At 43.8% G+C, this 19,905-nt stretch overlaps 1 protein-coding gene across 2 annotated transcripts; it reads left to right on the top strand.

Annotated features, from left to right (window-relative positions):
• The first annotated feature begins 94 nt into the window (after nt 1-94).
• ATP5F1C (ATP synthase F1 subunit gamma) lies at nt 95-14,087 on the top strand. Of its 2 annotated transcripts, XM_031444762.2 has the most exons (10): nt 95-247; nt 5,200-5,234; nt 5,753-5,884; nt 7,909-8,113; nt 8,699-8,842; nt 8,963-9,027; nt 10,208-10,363; nt 10,764-10,860; nt 13,283-13,319; nt 13,943-14,087. In XM_031444762.2, the coding sequence occupies exons 1-9, from the start codon at nt 192-194 to the stop codon at nt 13,287-13,289; spliced, it is 897 nt and encodes a 298-aa protein (XP_031300622.1). In that variant the 5' UTR covers nt 95-191; the 3' UTR covers nt 13,290-13,319; nt 13,943-14,087. The 2 variants fall into 2 exon arrangements, with proteins under 2 accessions (XP_031300622.1, XP_031300624.1); XM_031444764.2 differs by lacking the exons at nt 13,283-13,319; nt 13,943-14,087 and having other exon boundaries at nt 10,764-10,864.
• Nucleotides 14,088-19,905: the final 5,818 nt, after the last annotated feature.

Below are 19,905 nucleotides of genomic sequence, written 5' to 3' on the forward strand. Positions count from 1 at the left end.
GCGGGGTGGGCGGGACAAGTACGGCCTGCGAGCCGGAAGGAGGTGGGGCCTCGGAAGGCTGGGCCCAAATTCTCGCGAGGCTGAAGAAGTGGGATTGAAGGAGAGCGCGGGGTGGGCTGGGCGCGCCGGGAAGCCTCCGCGCACGCGCCCTGAGGCCTGTCTGACCGACCTTCAGCCGGGCGGGTATCACCATGTTCTCTCGGGCCGGCATCGCAGGGCTCTCCGCCTGGGCGGTGCAGCCGCAATGGTATGGCAGCTTGCGGTGTGGACAGGAGGGTTGCGAGGGAGGGAAGAGCTCGGGCGAGGGGCAGGGGGAGCGAGTGGAGGCGAGTGGGACGGAAGAAGGGTCGCAGGGCCTGCGAGGCCCGCGTCCCGCAGAGGCCCGGGCTCAGGAAGCGCTCGGAACCGGGAAAGGGCGCGCGAAGGGGCCGCGGAGACAGCGAAGTCCAGCCACGTTTCCTGACGCGGGGTGGGGCGGGGTGAAGGCCACGAGGAGTGGTCATCGGGGTCCGAGTTAATTTCAGGGCGGTCTTGGATTCACTCAGTGACAATCCTTAGGGAGTCAGGCCGCGAGCATCGAGGAGTCCTTACCCCGGCTCCTTAACACGGGGAGGGAAGTCCTGGGAAGGTTAAGGTGTGCCTTTTGTCCTTGAGGCCTTTGGAAGCCCTCCAGTGCAGAGCGCAACAACCCGGAATGTGTATTAAACACCGACCGCGCAGCCGGCGTTTGCTTGGCACAGGAGGATAAAATGAATGTCCTCATGGGCTGCAGAGGGGCCCTCAAAATTTTGTTGGCGAGGAAGGGAGGGACACCTAGCACTATCTTGAAACCGTTTTGCCGAAGCAGTAACCCTGCAAGGTCATGACATCGCCCCGAGGTCCCCAAGAGAAGAAGATAGATGGACTTGTAAGCGTCATCTGTCAACTGCCATGCACGTTTTAAGGATTTTAAACATTGGTTCCCGAAAAAAGAAAAAAAAAAAAACCCTGCACATAAGAAGGCCTAGGAATAGGCAGATAAACGTTGGTTTGCGGTGGTACCCTGTAATAATATGAAATGTCTTGGAGCGAAGACAAGAGTCTGAAAGAATTGCAGACACGGTGCTAAGGGGATTATTAGGCTGTGTGTAGCCTTCCGCGGTTTTACAGGAAAGGAGAATTCTAAGGAGTCATGCGCTAAACTAGATCTTTGTATCCTAACTTACAAGAAGGGACTCTAAAGCATTATTGAAATAGGTAACGTTTTTATGCAGCAAATAACTTATAACAATAAAAGATTTTCAGGGTAATAAGTAATTAAATCTGTTGTGAAAAACTTATATACGAATGTTGGTGGATTTGGAAGTCAGATTTTCCCCTCCCTAATATTGAAGGAGAATTCATGAGAATTAGGAAGTCGCCTTAGCTAGATTCTCACTTGTAAAGATTGTCCCGTTTCTTAATCACTCAGCACACATTTGCTGGGTGCTTTCCCTGCACCAAGTTGGCACTGTGGGAAGCGCTAAAATGCGGTGGTACACAAATAGACGTGGTCCTAGTGCGCTTTGTGGAGCCATCGCTGCCAGGCAGGGGTGCTCTGCAAACATCAGCCTTATTTCTTTCCCATCTTGTTGTGCATTGATGTTACCTGTAAATATTTTGAGAACCTTAAATCATCCAAGTTGATCTTTTAAAACTGGACAGTTGCTGAAATGAGGACAAAATATTTTACGTAAAATTATAGAAATAACTTTTTTTAAAAACCTGTGAGATAATTTGAAGATCTTCTAATAAGGGATCATTTAAGCTGTCTCTCCGCCTGAGATAACTGCTGCTGGGGGCTTAAACTGGGACCTCACGCAGCAAATAAATGTCCAAGTCCTGACCTTAATCTTTAATCTCTTTGGAGTGTTGGTTTTCAGTTGGTAGGTTTGAATATTCATTAAGCATTGCTGTTCCACTGTGGAAAGCATACTCTGTCGTCTTCCTTTGCACATAGTCCATCACTCTTGGTGCCTGGTGTCTTTCCTGCCTCTTCTGCTTTAACCTTCCTAATCGCTGTAATTGCCTTTTAATTTTAAAAAAATCTGTGGGGGAGTGGTAATTAGGTCTATTTATTTTACTGGAGATACTGGGGATTGAACCCTGGACCTCTTGCATGCTAAGCAGACACTCTACCACTCAGCTATACCCTGCCCCCTGTAATTGCCTTTTAAATTCAGGAATTAAAACCAACCTCATGTTTCGCACGCCACATAATTAAGTTGGCAGGGAAATACACCTTTGCCTTTACGGAACCACGAAGAGGCATTTTCTTGGTTCTGTTCTGGTTACTGAAAGCTTTTTAAATTGCAGTTTGTTATTATAGTTTTTGTTTCAGAGAGGTTAGCATACCAACGTTAAACATTAGGCTTAATTAAAACTATAGTGAAATTATTTTAATTGTTGTTTGGGGTGTCAGTAAAGTACCCTAAATTTTTGGAAATTAAGAAATTGGAAGTAAGAAATTTGGGGAAAAAAGAGTCTCTGATTTTTCTGTCTGAAATCGTGGGGAAATGCATTTCTAGTTCCTAGTGTTCCACATTCTCTAAAATCGAACTATTTTATAATAGGAAACCAATGGCCATAAGTTGAACTATATATACTGAAAAGGAAGAGGTGGCATTTCAGGAGAGAAAAGGGTTGTCCTCTGAGACTGGGGTAGCAGATACTTGCTTTTAAATGTAAAAAAAAATGTGAGAATGAGAGGCAGCAGTATGTGCCAAACCTCCCAGATTTGAACCCTGACTGCCATTCACCTCGCTGCGTGGCCTTGGGCAAGTTACTCAGTGTCTGTGTGCCATTTCCTCATCAGTTAAATGGGGGAAATGATAGTACAAAATTCATTGGGTAAGCGTGAGGATCAGATGCTTGTGGGGATCCAGATGTGTCCATTGAAAAATGAAAGTGAATTTATACATACGCTTTTTACATGAAGTGTAATGCGTGAAGGTGAGAGCCTAACAAGGCTGAATTGTGGGTAGTGTTGGCGGTGAAGTTCAAGGGAGTCATTTGGTGGAGAGGCGGGAGGTGGACTTTCATGCAGGCATTCAATATTTGAATTAGACGTACTTCATAATTTTCTCTTCCCTAGGAATTAGCAGATGCTACTTCCTCCTTAATTTTTATATTATTCAGCATTATATACTCCTTAAAATTCTTTCATGATAAATCGTTCATCTGTCAACCTCCCCAACTCTCTCCTCCACTGAAAATCTTCAGCTTTTCTAACAATGCCATGTGGTCAGGGTAGGTGATGGTAAATCCACCATCTATCTGTGTGGTGTGCCCTCCACTGTGTTTAATGTTTCTAGTTTCTCAGATAACCTCCTAAAGATTTCTCACGACATGATGCAATTTTCCAGAACCCACAGCTGATTCACAGCTTCCTTTATCTTCTCATTTGCAAAAACTGTATATTCGGTAGGGCACCCTATCCCTAAAGAGAGTTCAGATTAGTTCATAGTTATTTTGTACTCAAATTGTACTTTAAAAAGAAAGCTTTTTTTTTAAAAAAAAATGATTTTAAAAAAATAATTTTAAAGAAATAAAGAACCTTAGAACTAAAGGCTAAACAGGAAATTAGGGAATGTGCGTAACAAAGAATCACAGAAGACCCTCGGTCCTTATAGTCTCTAAATTTAGAAGGTTTGGGACAAAAACGTTCTTCCAAAAAAAAAAAATCATCCCCGGGATGCTGTTAACATGCTGATGGGATGGTCGTTGTGGTGATGAGTCGGCACTCTGAACTAGCAGAACTCCTCAGTATTCGGCATCTTTCATCTTTTCCTTTAGTGCATCCATTTTTAAAACCAAACCTAGTGTTTTTCATATAGTCTCCTTCCTCGTATTTTCTTTTCTTTTTCTTTCTCTATGCCTGGTTAATACCAGTAGTAAGATGTATAAATCAAGAGAAAACTGTTCTAGTGATGACCTTTCAGACTTATTTTTATGCACATAAGCCCATATAATCTCTAAACTGCCATCATATCTCATTTCACAACCTGCATTTTTTTTGGTAATAGACTTTTTAAGTCTATTTTTTAGTACGGTGTCTCAGTCCAGGTTCTTGCCTTCTCTTGTCTGGAAGCTGCAAGCAGCCCCTTACTTGGCCTCCGTGTCATCCACATTCACTATCATTTTGGGCTTCTCAGTGCCATCTGAGACACTTTACTGAAAGACTAAACTGATGTGTGGGCTTATAAGCATTCATCCCTTCCCTGCTACCTATAAAATAATATTTCAACTTACTAACCCAAGTTACGTCTCCAGCTTCAAAACCCCATCCAGTTCCCAGGATGCGCTCCTGAGGCCCTCCTTCTTTATGCACAAATTTGTTGATTCTTTAGTTCTCCCGTGGAGCTTTCCAGACCAACACGAGTACTTTGTGGACTTAGGAGCTGAAAGATATTGTGTATTTGACAACATGTCTTCAGTGGGCAGCAGGTCCTCTCATTTATCTTCCACTAGCAGTACTTTTAGGTCAGATCCTTTTGGCTTTTATGCATTAGCAATTTAAAGACTGTAGAAAATATTCAATATGAATTTTATGTAAATCTAAATTTGCATGTATATTGTTTAGGAGGTAAAAATATGCTTCTTGTCAGAGACCACGTCCTGGAGCAGAGTAGCTGCTCCGTAAATGCTTGCTGAACTGAGCTGGAAGAGTTAAGAATCGGTTTAAATAAACTGGTTTCCCACATGTGGTCATGTTAGGATGTGTAATTGACCCTAAGTGTTATTTGAAACGGTCTTGGTGAACTCAAGGAATCAGGAACTTCCTTAAGAACTGAGAGATGCTTTTTGGAGGTGGCTGACCTTGATTTTAAGTGCAATTGGACAGCCCAACCAGGGGAGGACTTTTCTTACGGAAACAGTGTAGGCAGAGACATGGGGGCGAGACTAGGACATGTGTGAATGCCCTTGTGAGGTCGGTGGAAGCTTTGCTAGCTGTCACATAGGATGAGGCCTTTGATATAGGGGGTTGGTATCAGTAGTGAGAATTTATATATATATATATATATATATACACACACACACACGCATAAGCATTCAGAGTCTTATATTTGATAGTTTCTTTATAGGACACTTTAAATAGATATATTAACTTGGAAAGTTTTTCTTGTATCATGGAGCTATTTTTCAAAAAGCTAAAAATTTTTTTACCACCTTTATTCTCAGGATCCAAGTTCGAAATATGGCAACCTTGAAAGATAGTAAGTACTTTATCTCCATATGTGAATTAAGAAAAACTAAATTTTGACAGATAATATTTTTGAAAATGTGCTGATTTAGTTCATTGTATATTTCGTCAGAATTGACAAAAATCAATCTATGTTATACGTGTGAGACATTGAGCTGGTTTTGGAAAAGACCAGTGTGAGGTGACCTGTGGTGGTTCTGCCCCTGTTCTCTGTAGAGTGGTAATGACAACTAGAAAGAACGATTCTCTGTGTGTGTATAAGATGTTATGAAATATGTGGCTAAAGGCCATTTTCAGTCCCATTTAATGTTTTAAATGCATAATTTACTGTTCTCTTTTGTAGCCGTTTTGCTGGTCTTGTCCGAGGTCTGACTAGTACTCATCCTAACACTAAGCGTAGTTTAGCATCATGCTGTTAATTGATAGCCTGACTGCTAATTAGTCTATGTTGCAGTTTAGGAAAATATTTCAATAAATTCACAAATGAAATGATAACGTCTTTATCTTGACACAGCACTTCTGTTTTTCCAGTTACCAGGCGACTAAAGTCGATCAAAAACATCCAGAAAATTACCAAGTCTATGAAAATGGTGGCAGCAGCAAAATATGCCCGGGCTGAGAGGGAGCTGAAACCAGCCCGAGTGTACGGAATAGGATCCTTGGGTAAGAGGAGGCTGCGATTCACGGATGATGAAGAATCTTTTAGCAGAGAGGTCACTGCTTGGGACTTTTATTTGGTGCTCACGTGATGGCAGGTCTGCTCAGAGTACTTACGTGCAGCAGCCCAGGGCGGTGGGGGGAGCTGTTAGGGCCCCTGCTTTGCAGATGAGAAAAACTGAAGCACACTGCAGTCTAAGTGCACCTGTGTGGCTTGGCACCAGAGCCTGTCGATTAATTGACCACTGTATGTGACTGCGTTTGCTTTTAAAATATTCTGGAAACTCCCAGTTTATTGAACATGCCATCAAAAGAACTTGGAAGTACAGTGCATCCAATGCAAACACTTGATTTCATCCTGTTGCACCGTTATGTGATCTTTTAGGACTGCAGGGTGGGGAGGGGGTGCCCTGCCATGGAAGCTGACCAAGTGGTCTTGGGTCTGACTCTGAGCACATGAGTGCAGTGTTTAAACGTCAGTGGTGAAGAGGGCAAAGTTTGCTCATTTCCAAATTGAAGAAAATGTATCTGCATTATCTGTGTGAATAATCTGTGTATTAGATGTAAATTACCTGGTGTAGCAGTTGTCTTGTGCTGTTCATCTTTTTTAAACATGGATTTACACTGCTAAAGAGAATGCTGCTGAGAGAAAGACAGCACTGGGCCCCAGTGGAAATGGCTCCTTGCTTTCTGCCATGTTGAGTTTCAAGGAGCAGGTGTGGGGAGACTTGCTGGGTTAGTTTTAGCCCTTCTTGTCAGTCCTAGCCGTTTGCTCTCACGAGTCCCGTTCTCTGCCCAGCACAATGGTAAGCACCTAGTTGGTGGCCCACTAAATGTTGGTTGGTAAATTAGCCTGTTTTTATTAAAAGGGGGAAGTCATTTACTATTCACCCTTCTTGCTAAAATGAGTAAGTGTAATAGATCTGTTTCCCCCCAAAAGTCTATAATCACCAAACTATCTAATAAAGAAGAAACTGGCTTGCATATCTGATTAGAGTATTTGTGGTACAGTCTTTTAAATTACAAAAAATACTAACTGCTAGATATTAAATGGCTAATCATTTTAAATATTTAAGAACTTTAAAGAGGCATTTTATGCTGTACAATATAAAACATAAAAAGAGACAAGTATTCTCTCCATCCTCCTGAACCTTGGAATTGAGTATTTACTTGTCTCTGGTTTCTGTGGAAGGGCCTCAGGGATTGAAGTTTGAGAACCACTGCTCTCTACTGAAAAAGGTCATAGTAGGAATTTGGTTGATGTGGGAGGACGTGGCAGCCGTGAAGGGGCATTTCGCAGCCACGGGGAGCACTGCTGAGCCCACCCTGTGTTCGCACCCAAGCTGTGCTTCCCAGGTGCTGCTCCGGGCCAGCAACCAAGCACGGGCAGGATGCTCAGGCCGGCATGTTCTGGGGAGACTAGGGCTCCCCGGCAGCCCTGCATGGCGGTCCAGGAAGCTGCCACCCCACCTTTCTTCCCCCTGGTCAGACCAGCCTCGTGGGGTGATGCTCTTCTGACTCTCCTCCTGTTTTCTCTCACAGGCATTTCCTCAGTAAAATGTATGGTATTTAATTCTATTTAAATGCCTCTTGGCTTCCGCTGCTAGGAAGACCGGACGAACAAAGTGAGGTTGTTACAGTAATCCCCAAAGTGGCACATCCGTTGTTTTACCATTAGCAGTTTTCAGTAAAGCTCGGTGTGCAGATTGTGCGAGCAGTTCCGTAACGTTTGCTTTCTGCTTTGTCAGCTGCACACTGAAGATCTGCATTCTTTGGGAAGTTGGTAAATCTAAGTTGGCACTTGTGTAAGTCTGGCCTCTTTACAAGTTCTTTAATTGTTCTAGCGATTTCTTTTAGTCAGTATTTAAGATAAGTTGACTCTTGGACCTTCATCATTCAGAGATTTAATCCTTTATGGTTTTCAGCCTGATAGTAAATGAAATAAGTGCACTTGGTTATACTGAGGCGTCAGTTTAATAGGGATTATTGCTGTATTTAGTGTAATTATATAAAAAGTCTTTTTTTTTAAGCTCTGTATGAAAAGGCAGATATTAAAGTGCCTGAAGACAAGAAGAAACACCTCCTCATCGGCGTGTCCTCGGACCGGGGGCTCTGCGGCGCCATTCACTCCTCGATTGCTAAACAGATCAAGAGCGAGGTGGCCAGCCTCGCGGCGGCTGGGAAGGAAGTGAAGATTGTTGGAGTTGGTGACAAAATCAGGGGCATACTTCAGAGGTGACTGAAGTCTGTATTATTGATGTTCAAAAGGGCGCAAGTGTGAATAAAGGGAAGTTTGATAGTTTATTTAAGCAAAGGTGTTTTTTGGGTTTTTTTTTTGTTACCATTTTATATGCACAGAAGGGTTTGGTTTTGTTTTTCTTTTCTCCATGACATATTAGAATGTGTAGATTGCCCTTGTTCTCCACTTGTCTTTTGCTTCTCCTTCCAAACCATAAATGGAATACACTGGGGCTATCAGAAGCTACTGACTTTTTTTTTTTGTTAATGAGGACTCTGAGGAGCTCTCACAGCCTGGAAATGTCAGAAATGAACAACAGTTGATTAGGATTAGAAGAAGGGAAGTAAAGGCAGAGAGACGGAAGACAACAAAGGCCTGGTTGTCGGTCCTTAGTTCCTGGCAGGTGCTAAAGGGAAGGAATGATCATGACAGTGTATGAAACAACCTAATTCCATGAACCCCACCCCCCCAAAAAAAAACAGCTTGATCCATAGTGAGAGTATTTTTTCCATGTTCCCTGTGTTCTTTCAGCAGAAGTGTCCTGTTAAACTATTTTATGTGATCTCTTCATTTTCCTGTAGGACTCATTCTGACCAGTTTCTGGTGACGTTCAAAGAAGTAGGAAGGAGGCCCCCTACCTTTGGGGATGCGTCAGTCATTGCCCTTGAATTGTTAAATTCTGGATATGAATTTGATGAAGGGTCTATCATCTTTAACCGATTCAGGCAAGAAAATTTTTGAAATCTCAAGCTTTTTTATGTTTATGTTCAGATTTTTAAATTAAGGAAATGTCTGCTAACAGTTTAGAAATTGCCTTGGGATTTACCTCTGCTTTTGCCTTCCAGGTCTGTCATCTCCTACAAGACAGAAGAAAAGCCCATCTTTTCCCTTGACACTGTTGCAAGTGCCGGTAGGTTTTTGTGTGATGAGGCTTTTTCCTGTTGAAAGGAGAGGTTTGCACAATTTAGGGAAACATTCTTTGTCAGGATGGCTTTCTTCAGCAGTAACAAAATGATGTTGGGCTGCTCCCGTCACCATCTGTTAGAGGCTCCCGTGAAGTCATAGCCCAGTCGTTGTTTGACGCCTCTTACTCTACTTCTTGATTAATTAGACAGTTAGATACCCATTGAGGGCCTCCCATTAGAGACGATTTCTATCCTCGGGGGTTGGAAGAACTTGGCTAGAAATTGGCTTTGCAGTTTATGTATGGGAACCTCCACCCACAAGACAGTCAGAAGCGCTAGAATGGAGAATTGAACTAGTTTACGTTGAACAACTCGGTTCTTTCCTTTTGCTGTTTGAATAAAGTCATGATTGCACAGTGAAGCATCCTGGAAATAATATTCAAGCACTGATTGTGCCTCCCCCGTCTATGTATCTCATCCGTTCTAAGATGTGCACTTTTTTACATTTTAATGTCTCTGAAATTAGGATGCTTCTCCCAGTCCCTGCATGTCGTTTTTAATTGACTGTTTTTTTTCTTAATGGCACATAAAATAAGAGATATAATCCACTGTATGTGAAGTCTGATAAAACTACTGTTTCACCACTCTGCCCTGATGAATGAAGTTGAAATGTGCTGCTAATTGTCACAGTGTAATTACTAAAATTCATAGCAGCCTCTAGTTCTCCCACTCTTCACTGTTCTCAGAGGAGCTTTCCCTCCCTCGTTTTCCTGACACTTTCATATTTCTCCAATAATCAGATGGCTGAACTAGGGTTTTTATATCACCCTGCATAGTCTCAGTTCTTGCCTTAACTTCATTATTGAACCTTCATGTCGGGCGCTCTGTGCCAGGCGCTCTGCCGGACACTGTCCAGAGGACGTCGTAGCCATGAGATGTAGTGAGGCTGCTTGAAATGTCGGCTTCTTAAGTTTTATTCAGTAAGGCATCTGAAGTATCATTTTGCCAAAAATCTGCTATAATCTGTGAGATGGAAATAGATGAAGCTTCTAGGACTGAGTCTTTTAACCAGTCTCACACTGACTTGTCTGTAATTACCAAGGCCTTCCGTACTAGGAAGCTGTGTTGATTAACTCAGTGTTTGCGCGGCGTAGCTTCAGGGAGATCCACCGCTTGCTTTAACAGAGAGTATGAGTGTCTATGACGACGTGGATGCCGACGTGCTGCGGAACTACCAGGAGTACAGCCTGGCTAACATCATCTACTACTCCCTGAAGGAGTCCACCACCAGTGAGCAGAGTGCCAGGATGACGGCCATGGACAACGCCAGCAAGAACGCCTGTAAGCGCGCAGCACGTCCCGAGAGTCCCCCGGCAGGAGTGGCAGGGGGCCCCTCCCGGCAGGAGACAGTAGGGTCTTGAAGTGGGCCAGGGAGCCAGAGAGCTGGCAGCTGGTCCTGGGCTCTGCCGCCGAGTCTTTAAAGATAGAGTAGTATTGTCTGCCGTCAAAGGAAGTGACATCTTTCTTGGTAGGCAGGAAGTGCGCAAGTACTTTTTAAGGGTATCTCGTGGAAGACAGAAAAATTTCTTCCTGAAATTCCTCAAGCAGCCAATTATGGTCCCCAAAAAGAAACCAAATCTCTTATTTTTAAATTAAGCTGCACACATCTATGAATGAGTTAGTGCCTAAGCTAATTCTTTCCTAAATTTAGATCTTGTCTAATCTTTTATTTTGTTCGCAGCTGAAATGATTGACAAGTTGACTTTGACATTCAATCGCACCCGCCAAGCTGTCATCACAAAGGAGCTGATTGAAATCATCTCTGGTGCTGCAGCTCTGTAAGTAACTGTACTTTGCCCTCAGAGTTCTTTTCTCACCTGTGCCTGCCCGTTCAACCTTTGCATGTTTAAGTTGTCCGTTTTGCCTGCTAGAGGTGACATGATCCATTGTTTAATCTTGTATCCTTAGTCTTAGACTATAAGGATTTGACAAAAATGGGATCTCTGGTTCCTTCTGATGATTTCAGCTGAAACATTCAGACTTTAGTTTCTTCCTTTTAGAAGTCAGTATATTGTACCTGTCACTTTCCTGAAGTTTTAGGAATAAGGATGTGGATAATTCATTATAGTTATAAAATCTGTCTTTGGAACTTAAAACATTATAAACCAAGCTTTCTGAGTTACAGGACTGGCTTTGGTTTTGGTTTTATATAAATCTATAAATCATTGAATGGAGGTAGGGTCTAGGAATTTTTAAAATTAAGTTTCCCATATCTACTGTATTACAGTGGTACTTAAAATACTACTTCCCTCAAGAAGATGTCCTGGTTGTCTAGCTACATAGTTAATTTTTGTGAAACTAGGTTTACGGTAATGGGAATTCTGTTTTTAAAATTATTAAACTGAGCCCCGTATGTACCTCATTCAATGCTAGGCACAGGGTTAAAGGGTGTGATCCTTTACATGTTAATACAGTAAGGAAAATATGCAGATAATTGTGACAAGAGATAAAATGTGTAGTAAATTATCTTTGACTCATTCTTTCTTACCTCCCAAAATTGGTCACCAAGTTCTGTAAATTTTACCTTCTAAACCTCCCTTGACTCCTTCCCCTTTGTGCCTTCTTAATGCAGATCCTTGTCATTTCTCTCCTGAGTTAAAAAAACATATTTTTTTAGCGGCACGCTCTTTTTCCTGAAATGCCACTCTTTTCTTCCCCTGCACCCTTGATTCTGCAGCTAAGTGACTCCCACTTCTCCTTCCTGATGGATCTGGGGGAGCCTTCTTCCCAGGAACCCCCTTCACGGTTTTCTGGGGGCAGCCTTCTTTAGCCTCTATCGCAGCACTTGCACTGTGCCACTCTGCTGTTAGGAACTGCCCTCCTGTCTGTCTGAACTCCTGCGGGTTTGGGGCGGGGGGGCGTCTCATCCACGTCAATAGCCCCGACACCTGGTGCAGACCTCCTGGGTAAATACTTGTTGAGTCAGTGAATGATGCATCATGAGTATTAAGGACTGAAAGCTCAGAAGAGGGGGAAATGGCATTTTATTGGGTGTATGGAAACATGGGTCTGTTTAAGAATCAGGGAAAGGTTCATTGCTAAGGTGACGTTTCAGTTGGTCCTTGAGTCTCGTCTCTGGAGGCTAAGAATGGGCAGGACGCCACACAGACATAGTAACCTGGTCGAGACCGTTCTGTAGGCTGTGGGTTGGATCGATCCGCTTTGCTGTCCTAAGCACCATCATCTTGTTTTGCTCTTGAGCCTGAGTTTAAGACCAGCCCCTCTGTCAGCCTGGTCACTACTGCATTGTTAGCTTCGCAGGGTCCAGGGCAGTGACGAGTGGCCCTGCCAGTCCTAGCTTGATGGGCGTGGTTAAGGTACTCTCCCTGTAACTCAGTCGTGTTCTAAACTCGGGGCTGATGTGAGGGTCCCATAGAGTATTTTCAACCCGGCTGACCTCTCAGGTGGGGAGCGTTGAGGCCTGGGGGAAGGACTGCTCTGAGGGTCCCGGGGGCTGGGAGATGCTCGGACTTGACTGAGGCTACAGCTTCTGCCGAACTGAGGGCCAGGCTCTTCCTTGATTAGGAGTGTGGGAACCGGACTGAAAAGTAGCAACCTCGGGGAAATGAGGGGAGGGAGACTGGGACATAAAGATCAAGAATTTAAAAAAGAATTTAAATGACTAGAAATTGATTAGTTTTCACTTTCTAGAAAGGCCATCTAAGTCCTTTGGTAAAAGCTAGCTGCGCAGCCCCACGGTGGACGGTTTGCACGGACGGACTTGCATGCCCTGTACCCTGTCTGTCCTGCTGCTTAAACAGACATATATTGTATTAAATATACAAAATGTGTTTGCATTAAATATTTAATACAGACACATTTGGCTATTTGGTAATAAAATAAAAGGCATGAATAAACCATAATTCTTGACATGCCAAGTATTTGCTGGCATAAAAGTTTTTTTAATGTATTGTGTGCTACTTATAGAAAAAGCAGTGGTTTAAATTATGCTTTCATAGTGTTGCCTACTTGCATGAACATGGTTTTATTGCTTCTAACCAGACTGAAGTCTATGACTTCTGGTAATAATCATTGAATCTGTTTTAAGGGAATATTTTGGTAAGTATTTATGTGATACACTCAAGGTACTACGTGAGGAAATGGGCTTTTTTAGTTGGAAATTATACATGATTAACCAGCATGGATTGCTTCTTGACCTGCTTGTTTTGTTTGTCTTTTTCTTCTAATATAATAACCCAGGAATTAATGAAAATCAAGTTTCATCCTCAGACAAGAGGTAAAGTGGTACTGTTTCACACCCTGTCCCCACACCCTGTCAGAAAAGAAACCCACACAGATGTCACTGAAGCTCATTTAGCAACAGTGGAGCCGGTTCCCTGAGAGGTTGCTGGGCTGTTGCGAGCGGCAGCCAACGTGTGGGGGCGTGTGGGTCATGCTGGGGCTTTTCCCCTTAGATATATTACATAACCTTTAAGGATAGAGAATTAGCATTATTTTGAGGTATTAAATAAAGGCTGGTGAAGAGCAGTGGCTCTCAGATTTCCTGGTCTCAGGACTCCATGGTGTCCGACTTAACAGAAAACAGCTCACTTCTCATCCATTTCTGTCTTCCTTCTGTTCTGATATTACACATCATGTAGGCTCTGGAAAACTCCACCGCATGCTCTCGAGAATGAGAATAAAGAGGCAGATAACATTATAATGAAAATAGTTGTGCCCTGACAGACCCCATGAAAGGGTCCCCAGGTGCAAATTTGGGACACACTAGTGTCAGGTAACATTTTATTATGTAGAGTCAGTTCTTTCAGCCCCACTGAAATAGGTATTTTCTCTTGACATTTTTATTTTCCAAAGAAAAGCATTGTTTGACTTTTATTTGTTCTGTACTTTATTTTTCAGGTAAAGAAGAAAAATTCAACTAGCTGATTCTGTTTTTAGCAACTGCTATCCTTGTCGGAAGAAATTGTTGGTCCATTGTTTAAATTAATAAAGACAGCAAGATATTTGTAAATTATCTTACAATAAACTACTCACCATGAGAAAATCACTGTCTTTTCTGATTATAGAAGAACAGCAGTTTTCAAGATGAGATGTTAAAACATTTCAAGGTATGGACGTGCTGCTGCTAAAATGCCTTAGTGAGAAAGTGGTCGAGGAGGCCTGACTTCCCAGTTCCCTGGCAACCTTCAGAAGCCTGCCCTCCTCACCTTCAAGAAACAGCCTGCCCCCTGAAGCACACAGAGTCATGTGCTGTTTCTCAGGTGCAGGAGGTAAAATCGCAGGCATACGCTAACTACATACATTTTAAAATCTTCTCCAAGGACCGAGGAACATTTCAGTAGGATATTTACTCCATATTTGCATTTAGATAACCGTTGAGGTTGGATGCCTGAGCTATTCCACACAGCGAGCTGGCCACACCAAAATGTCAGGGTTTTTCCCTATTTAAAATAGCTTAAGTTTTTTAAAATCACAAAAGTAGTATCTTAATTACAGAACACTACAGAACCATTGAAAATATAAAGCCCATTCTCACTTAACCCTTTAATGTATGTTACTTTTAAAACCTGTTAAATTAATACACACGTTATTATTCTACCAACAACTATTCATAAAAGTGAACAGTGAGTAATACAAACATGGAGCAGCAACCAGCAGCCTGTGCGGAGCAGCACTGCCACGTCAGGAGGAGGCTGCAGGGGAAGACGGACCGAGCAGATCCTCAGAATCTCGTTTTCCAGCTTCCCTGAGATTGTCCAGGAGGACGGGGCTGTGGGGACAGCTGGACAGGCGAGCACCAGGCAGCACGATGCGAACTAAGCACAGACGCCTCTCGGGCGCTGGCAAGGGGAGGGGTGCCCTGCCGGTTTATTTTGCTGCTTCAACTTAACTGTGGCCCACCCCCAGGTTCCAGGGTAGCAGAACACTTCTGGGAGGTGAATTGCACGTTCCAGACAACACAGGAGAAGGAACACCAGAAATTTCAGCACTGTCAACATAAGTAACTGAAGGCTGAGCACCGCAGCTCCCCCAGGTCCTGAGCGAGGACAGCGGGAGGGGCTCACAGCCCCCGTTTGTCTGATTCTCTGCTGGTTGTTTTCTTGGGTGCATAACTGTCCTGGGTTTTCTCCGCCCTCCTGAGGGTGCCCCTTGCCTTTCTCCTGGGCTGGGTCTCACTTCCTGTGCCGCACATTTCCCTCTCAGCGTACGCCTCTTCCAGGTGGATGGAAGGTACACCTGTCAGGACCTTGCTTGTCTTGCAATGTCTGTCCTGGGACGTTTAAGTGATAGTTTGCTTGGGTATGGATTCTGGGTTGGAATGGACTTCCCCTTGGAGTTTTGGAGGTATTTCATTGTCTTCTGGCCTCCGTGTGAGTTCAAAAGTCTTGAAGCCATTTTGATTTCTGAGCCTTCGTGACACTTGTTTTTCTCTGAAAGCTTTTAGGTCTTTACCTGCGTTGCTCTGAAATGTCACAACGATGATCTTTAACGAGCATCTTTGGGCAAGTCTTTGTGAACTCGGATGAGTACACTTAATTATTGGAAGTGGAATCAATGACTCAGACTATGTACATTTTTAAATTTAATAGATACTGCCAAATGGCTCCTGAAAAGATTGTAAGCTTGAATTAACAATGTATAAAGTTGAACCCCCCTGCACGCTGAAACTTTGTCTTTTTATCTTTAGTGATCTGACAGGTGAAGAAAAGATCATTGACTACTCATTCATTGCCCGTTTTTATCTTTTTCTCATTGAAATATCAGAGTTCTTTGCATATGAGTGGCAAACTCATTTGTGTTGCAAATTAGAAGTTTGTATAACTGCTCGGATAAGAATGTACTATCAATTTTTTTAAGTTTTTAAATACCATTATAATTAGCGATACATATAAAGGGCAGTAATTATGTGGAGGAAGGGCAGTTTTGTTAGAAATTTTGCATTTCTCTTTCACTACTCTCTAGCAGACTCAGCATAGGGTCTTGAGAAATAAAACTTAGCAAGGATTTAACTTTCCCAACCACACATGAGTGTCCTACGCACAGAACAGTGGTTAACAGCATAGACTTTGGACCAAACTGGGTTGGAATCCCAGCTCAAACCTTACCAGCTGTGTGACCTTTGGTAAGTTACTTAACCTTTCAGTTCTATCATCTGTAAAATGAGGATTAAAGGGTACTTACCTCATAAGGTTATGAGGACTAAATGAGTCAACATTTGCAAAATACTTAGCATCTGACGTGGGGTGAGTGGTATCTGTGATTAATGTTGCCTGATCTATGTAAGTGATCACTGATGTTCTGTGTATCAGCACTCAAATTCAGAAGATACGACGGTAATAATTAAAACACTTCCCTACAGTCTGGAGGAGCTTACAGTAGCTTACAGTCCGGAGCAAAGACAAGCAAATAAGGGGGAAAAAATGTGACAAGGCTTTTTGGGGGGTTTGGGGTAAACTTTTATTGAAGTATGGTGTATTTACAGAAGAAGGTACAATTCGTAAGTTTATGGCTCAGAAAATGTTGTAAAGTATAAATGCCCACCTATCTGCCATCTAGATGAAGATATAAAAAGTCCTATTATTACAGAAGCCTCTTTTGTGTCCCTGCCCTTTTATTGTCTCCACAAAAGTCCCCATAATCGTGACTTCTGTCACCATAGATTTGTTAAGTAAACGGAATCATACAGTATGAAGTCTTTTGTGTCTGCTTTTAAAAAACTGGACATTATGTCTGTGAGATTCATCCCTTATGTGTACAGCAGATTCTTTTTTAAATTGTTTTATACGACCACACATTATGAACATCTTCCAGTTTAGTAATTCTACTGTTGATGGGTTTTTAGGTTATTTCCAACTTGGAATCATTCTAAATAATGCTGCTGTGAATATTTTGCACATCTCTCTGGCCTTCAGGGTCTGTGGACCCTGTGTCCTCCTGACGGGTCTGCGGATGCTCAGCACTCACTTCTCCCTACTTGCACGCTACGCCTCTTAGGTGAGGTTCTTGCTTCCTTGCGTCCACTGTCCTCCTCACCTCTAATGCATCCTCTTTTTAAAAATTACTCCTCTATTGATATGGAACTCATACGCTGTAAAATTCACCTCTTCCCAGTGCACAGTTCGGTGGTTTTCAGCGCAGTCCCAGGGCTGTGCTCTAATCCACTCTCCATACTGTCGCAAGATGAGTGGTTCTAAAGGCATTTCTTCCTTGAGCGCTGCCTACCTGCTGGGTCTGTGCTATATATCGGTCGTTTACTAGTGAAAGAGATGAACACAGTTCCCGCCCTTCTGAAGTGTACAGCAAAGAACAGAGAATGATGAGGTTAGCTTTGACACCCATCACCCATTAATTAAATCTGAGTTGTACACGGGGTACCCCAGCAGACATGAGTTGTCTGCTGGATGCAGTCAGCTACACTAGCATGAAGCTCAGGAGAAATGCGGGGTAAAGTGTTGTCTTAGCGAGTCATCTTTATAGAAATAATCATTAAAACCGATGGAGTGAATCATGTGAAAAGAGAACAAACACTTAAAAAAAAATCAGTCAAAGGCATTATAGGACAAATCTCTGATGTAACTGAAACCAGGGTTCTCCCTTTGGCAGGAGGGAGTGCAGATATGAAATGGGAGGAGGCGAGGGAGATGCGTTTTTAGATTGGACTCAGGCATCCGTATGTACTCCAGACCTTTAAAAGTGTCTCATATTTTTCAGTCCTGTCCACTAAGAGGCCCCTCAAGCAATGATAACCCTGTGGTCATGGAAGTCAGCCAGTGCTTGTATCTTGGTTTCTAAATATTATTCCTAAGAACCAGGGCCCCTTAGAGAAACGGCTGAGTCCAAGTCTAGGGCAGGAAGAGCACAAGGCAAGCCTGGAGAATCTTGCGCCACAAAGGACAGAAACGCTGAGTGAGCGAGAGTGGTGTGTTCACAGCACACAGCAGCTGGCCTGAAAGGGCCTCCACCGGCCAAATGCGGGCCAGTTTGAGCATCTGAAGAATCACGATGGGAAAGCATTATATAACTCGTTGAATGAAAAAGAATCCCTGACCACACGGTGATACTGGAAAACGGGAGGGAACTTTGTAGCAGGTCTGCTAATAAACACAGGGGGAAACATGATAGAAAAGTCACTGCTTTGTAACCACCGGTGTAATCACTGAGCCAGTAAGAGATCAGAGTGAATGCTCATAAAACCACGGCGCGAGGTTGAGGGGTTGTGGAGAAGCAGGTGATCTGCATTGTCTCAAAGTATCACCTCACAGATGACTTACTCATTTCAGAGTTACAAAAAACAAAAAAAAGGAGACCTTACAATGGAGAGAGATCTGGCAGATAGCACCCTTTACAAGTGACCAGACTTTGCCACCAATAACAAGCCGCTGATGTCACACAGCAGGACGGCCAGATCACCTTGTCGGAGTACTCTCGCCAAAACTATTTAACTTAATCGAGCCAGAAAGTAATCAGACAAAGACTGTGAGACATCCTAGTAAATTACTGCCCAGAGCTTTGCCAAAACATAAACGGCACAAGAGACAAAAACAAACAAAAAAAAACAACAAACAAGCAAAAGCCATAAAACAAAAAACCAGACAACTAGGGGGACTGATCTCATTACAAGAGAGTGAAGAGACATGACAACCAAGTGCCACGAATGGCCCGATTAGATCCTGGACTTAAAAAATTAAAAAGCTGTAAGAGGCATTTGGGGCTGGGGTAAATCCTGAGTATGGACTCCGCATTCGGTAATGCTATTGTATCAGTCTTGTGTTCGTTGAGTGCGATAACGGGGTTGTGGGGTAACAGAAGTTGTGATGCCCCCCCGAACCCCCCACCCCTGCAGCTTCCAGGATTGGGGGCAGCACATAGCCCTCAGCTGTCAACCCTCTGTGGACTTGGCTCAGCTGGAGACCAGCTTGCCCAAGGTCACGGCCCACTCCTGGGCAGCCCACCCCCAATGCCTGATCAACATGGGTATAAAGCCAGGCCCCCTTGCCTGAGCTCAGGATGCTGGTGAAGGGCATCCCGCTCTCCGTGCAGTTTGCTGAGGTCTTCCTTGAGGGGCTGGGCTGCAGCCCAGTGTCTCCCTCCCCCAGCTGGACTCCTTCCCTTCCCTGGCTGGGGATCCCAAGAGCACCTCTCTGCAAGTCAATTGCGTCTCAGAGACTGCTTCCTGGGGAGGTGGCCTTGGGACATCATGTACTGAAAGGGCTTGAGGGAGTCGATGCCAAGACAGGATTTGGGAGCTGGACCAGTCACCTGGCTGCCACAAAGACTTCTGTGCTGGTGGTAGATGGAGGGGGAAAAAAAAAAAAAAAAGAAAACCCAGGCACAAGGTGGTTCCTGAATGTGCAAGTTGTAAAACGTTTCCCGGCAGCGACCTGTGAACCGGGGTGGAGTAACTGTGGAAACAAGCAGGTACCATGTATCATCGTTTAGATATTCCAGCAATGTGGGGATAACAGGACCCGAAAACAGCAGAGGCCAGGTGGCCATGCTCAACTGCTTCACGATCAGAAGCCAGGTGAACGCAAATATGATGAGAAGCGTAGGGGCAGGTGAGTCGCCTGGTGAGTCACGGGGACCGTTCACAGAACAAGGGGTCCCTGGGGTGAACAGATGGGCAACTGGCAAGTGGGCCCCTTGTCTGTAAATAGTTCAAGGATGGGGAGCTGAGGGCAGTCGCCCCAATAACCAGCCAGGATCTCTTGCCAACGTCTGGATCTGAGCCAGTTTTCAGACTGATGCTCTAGAGTCTTGAGGAGGAAGGACCCTGCTTAGCAGATGGAGAGGGTGATGGTTCCCTTGCTCCTGCCGCAAAGCATATTCACTCAGGTAACCACCCACGGGGGAATGGGAGA

Source organism: Camelus dromedarius, chromosome 26 (genome assembly GCF_036321535.1).
Source record: "Camelus dromedarius isolate mCamDro1 chromosome 26, mCamDro1.pat, whole genome shotgun sequence".
In the NCBI taxonomy this organism is placed as follows: Eukaryota; Metazoa; Chordata; class Mammalia; order Artiodactyla; family Camelidae; genus Camelus; species Camelus dromedarius.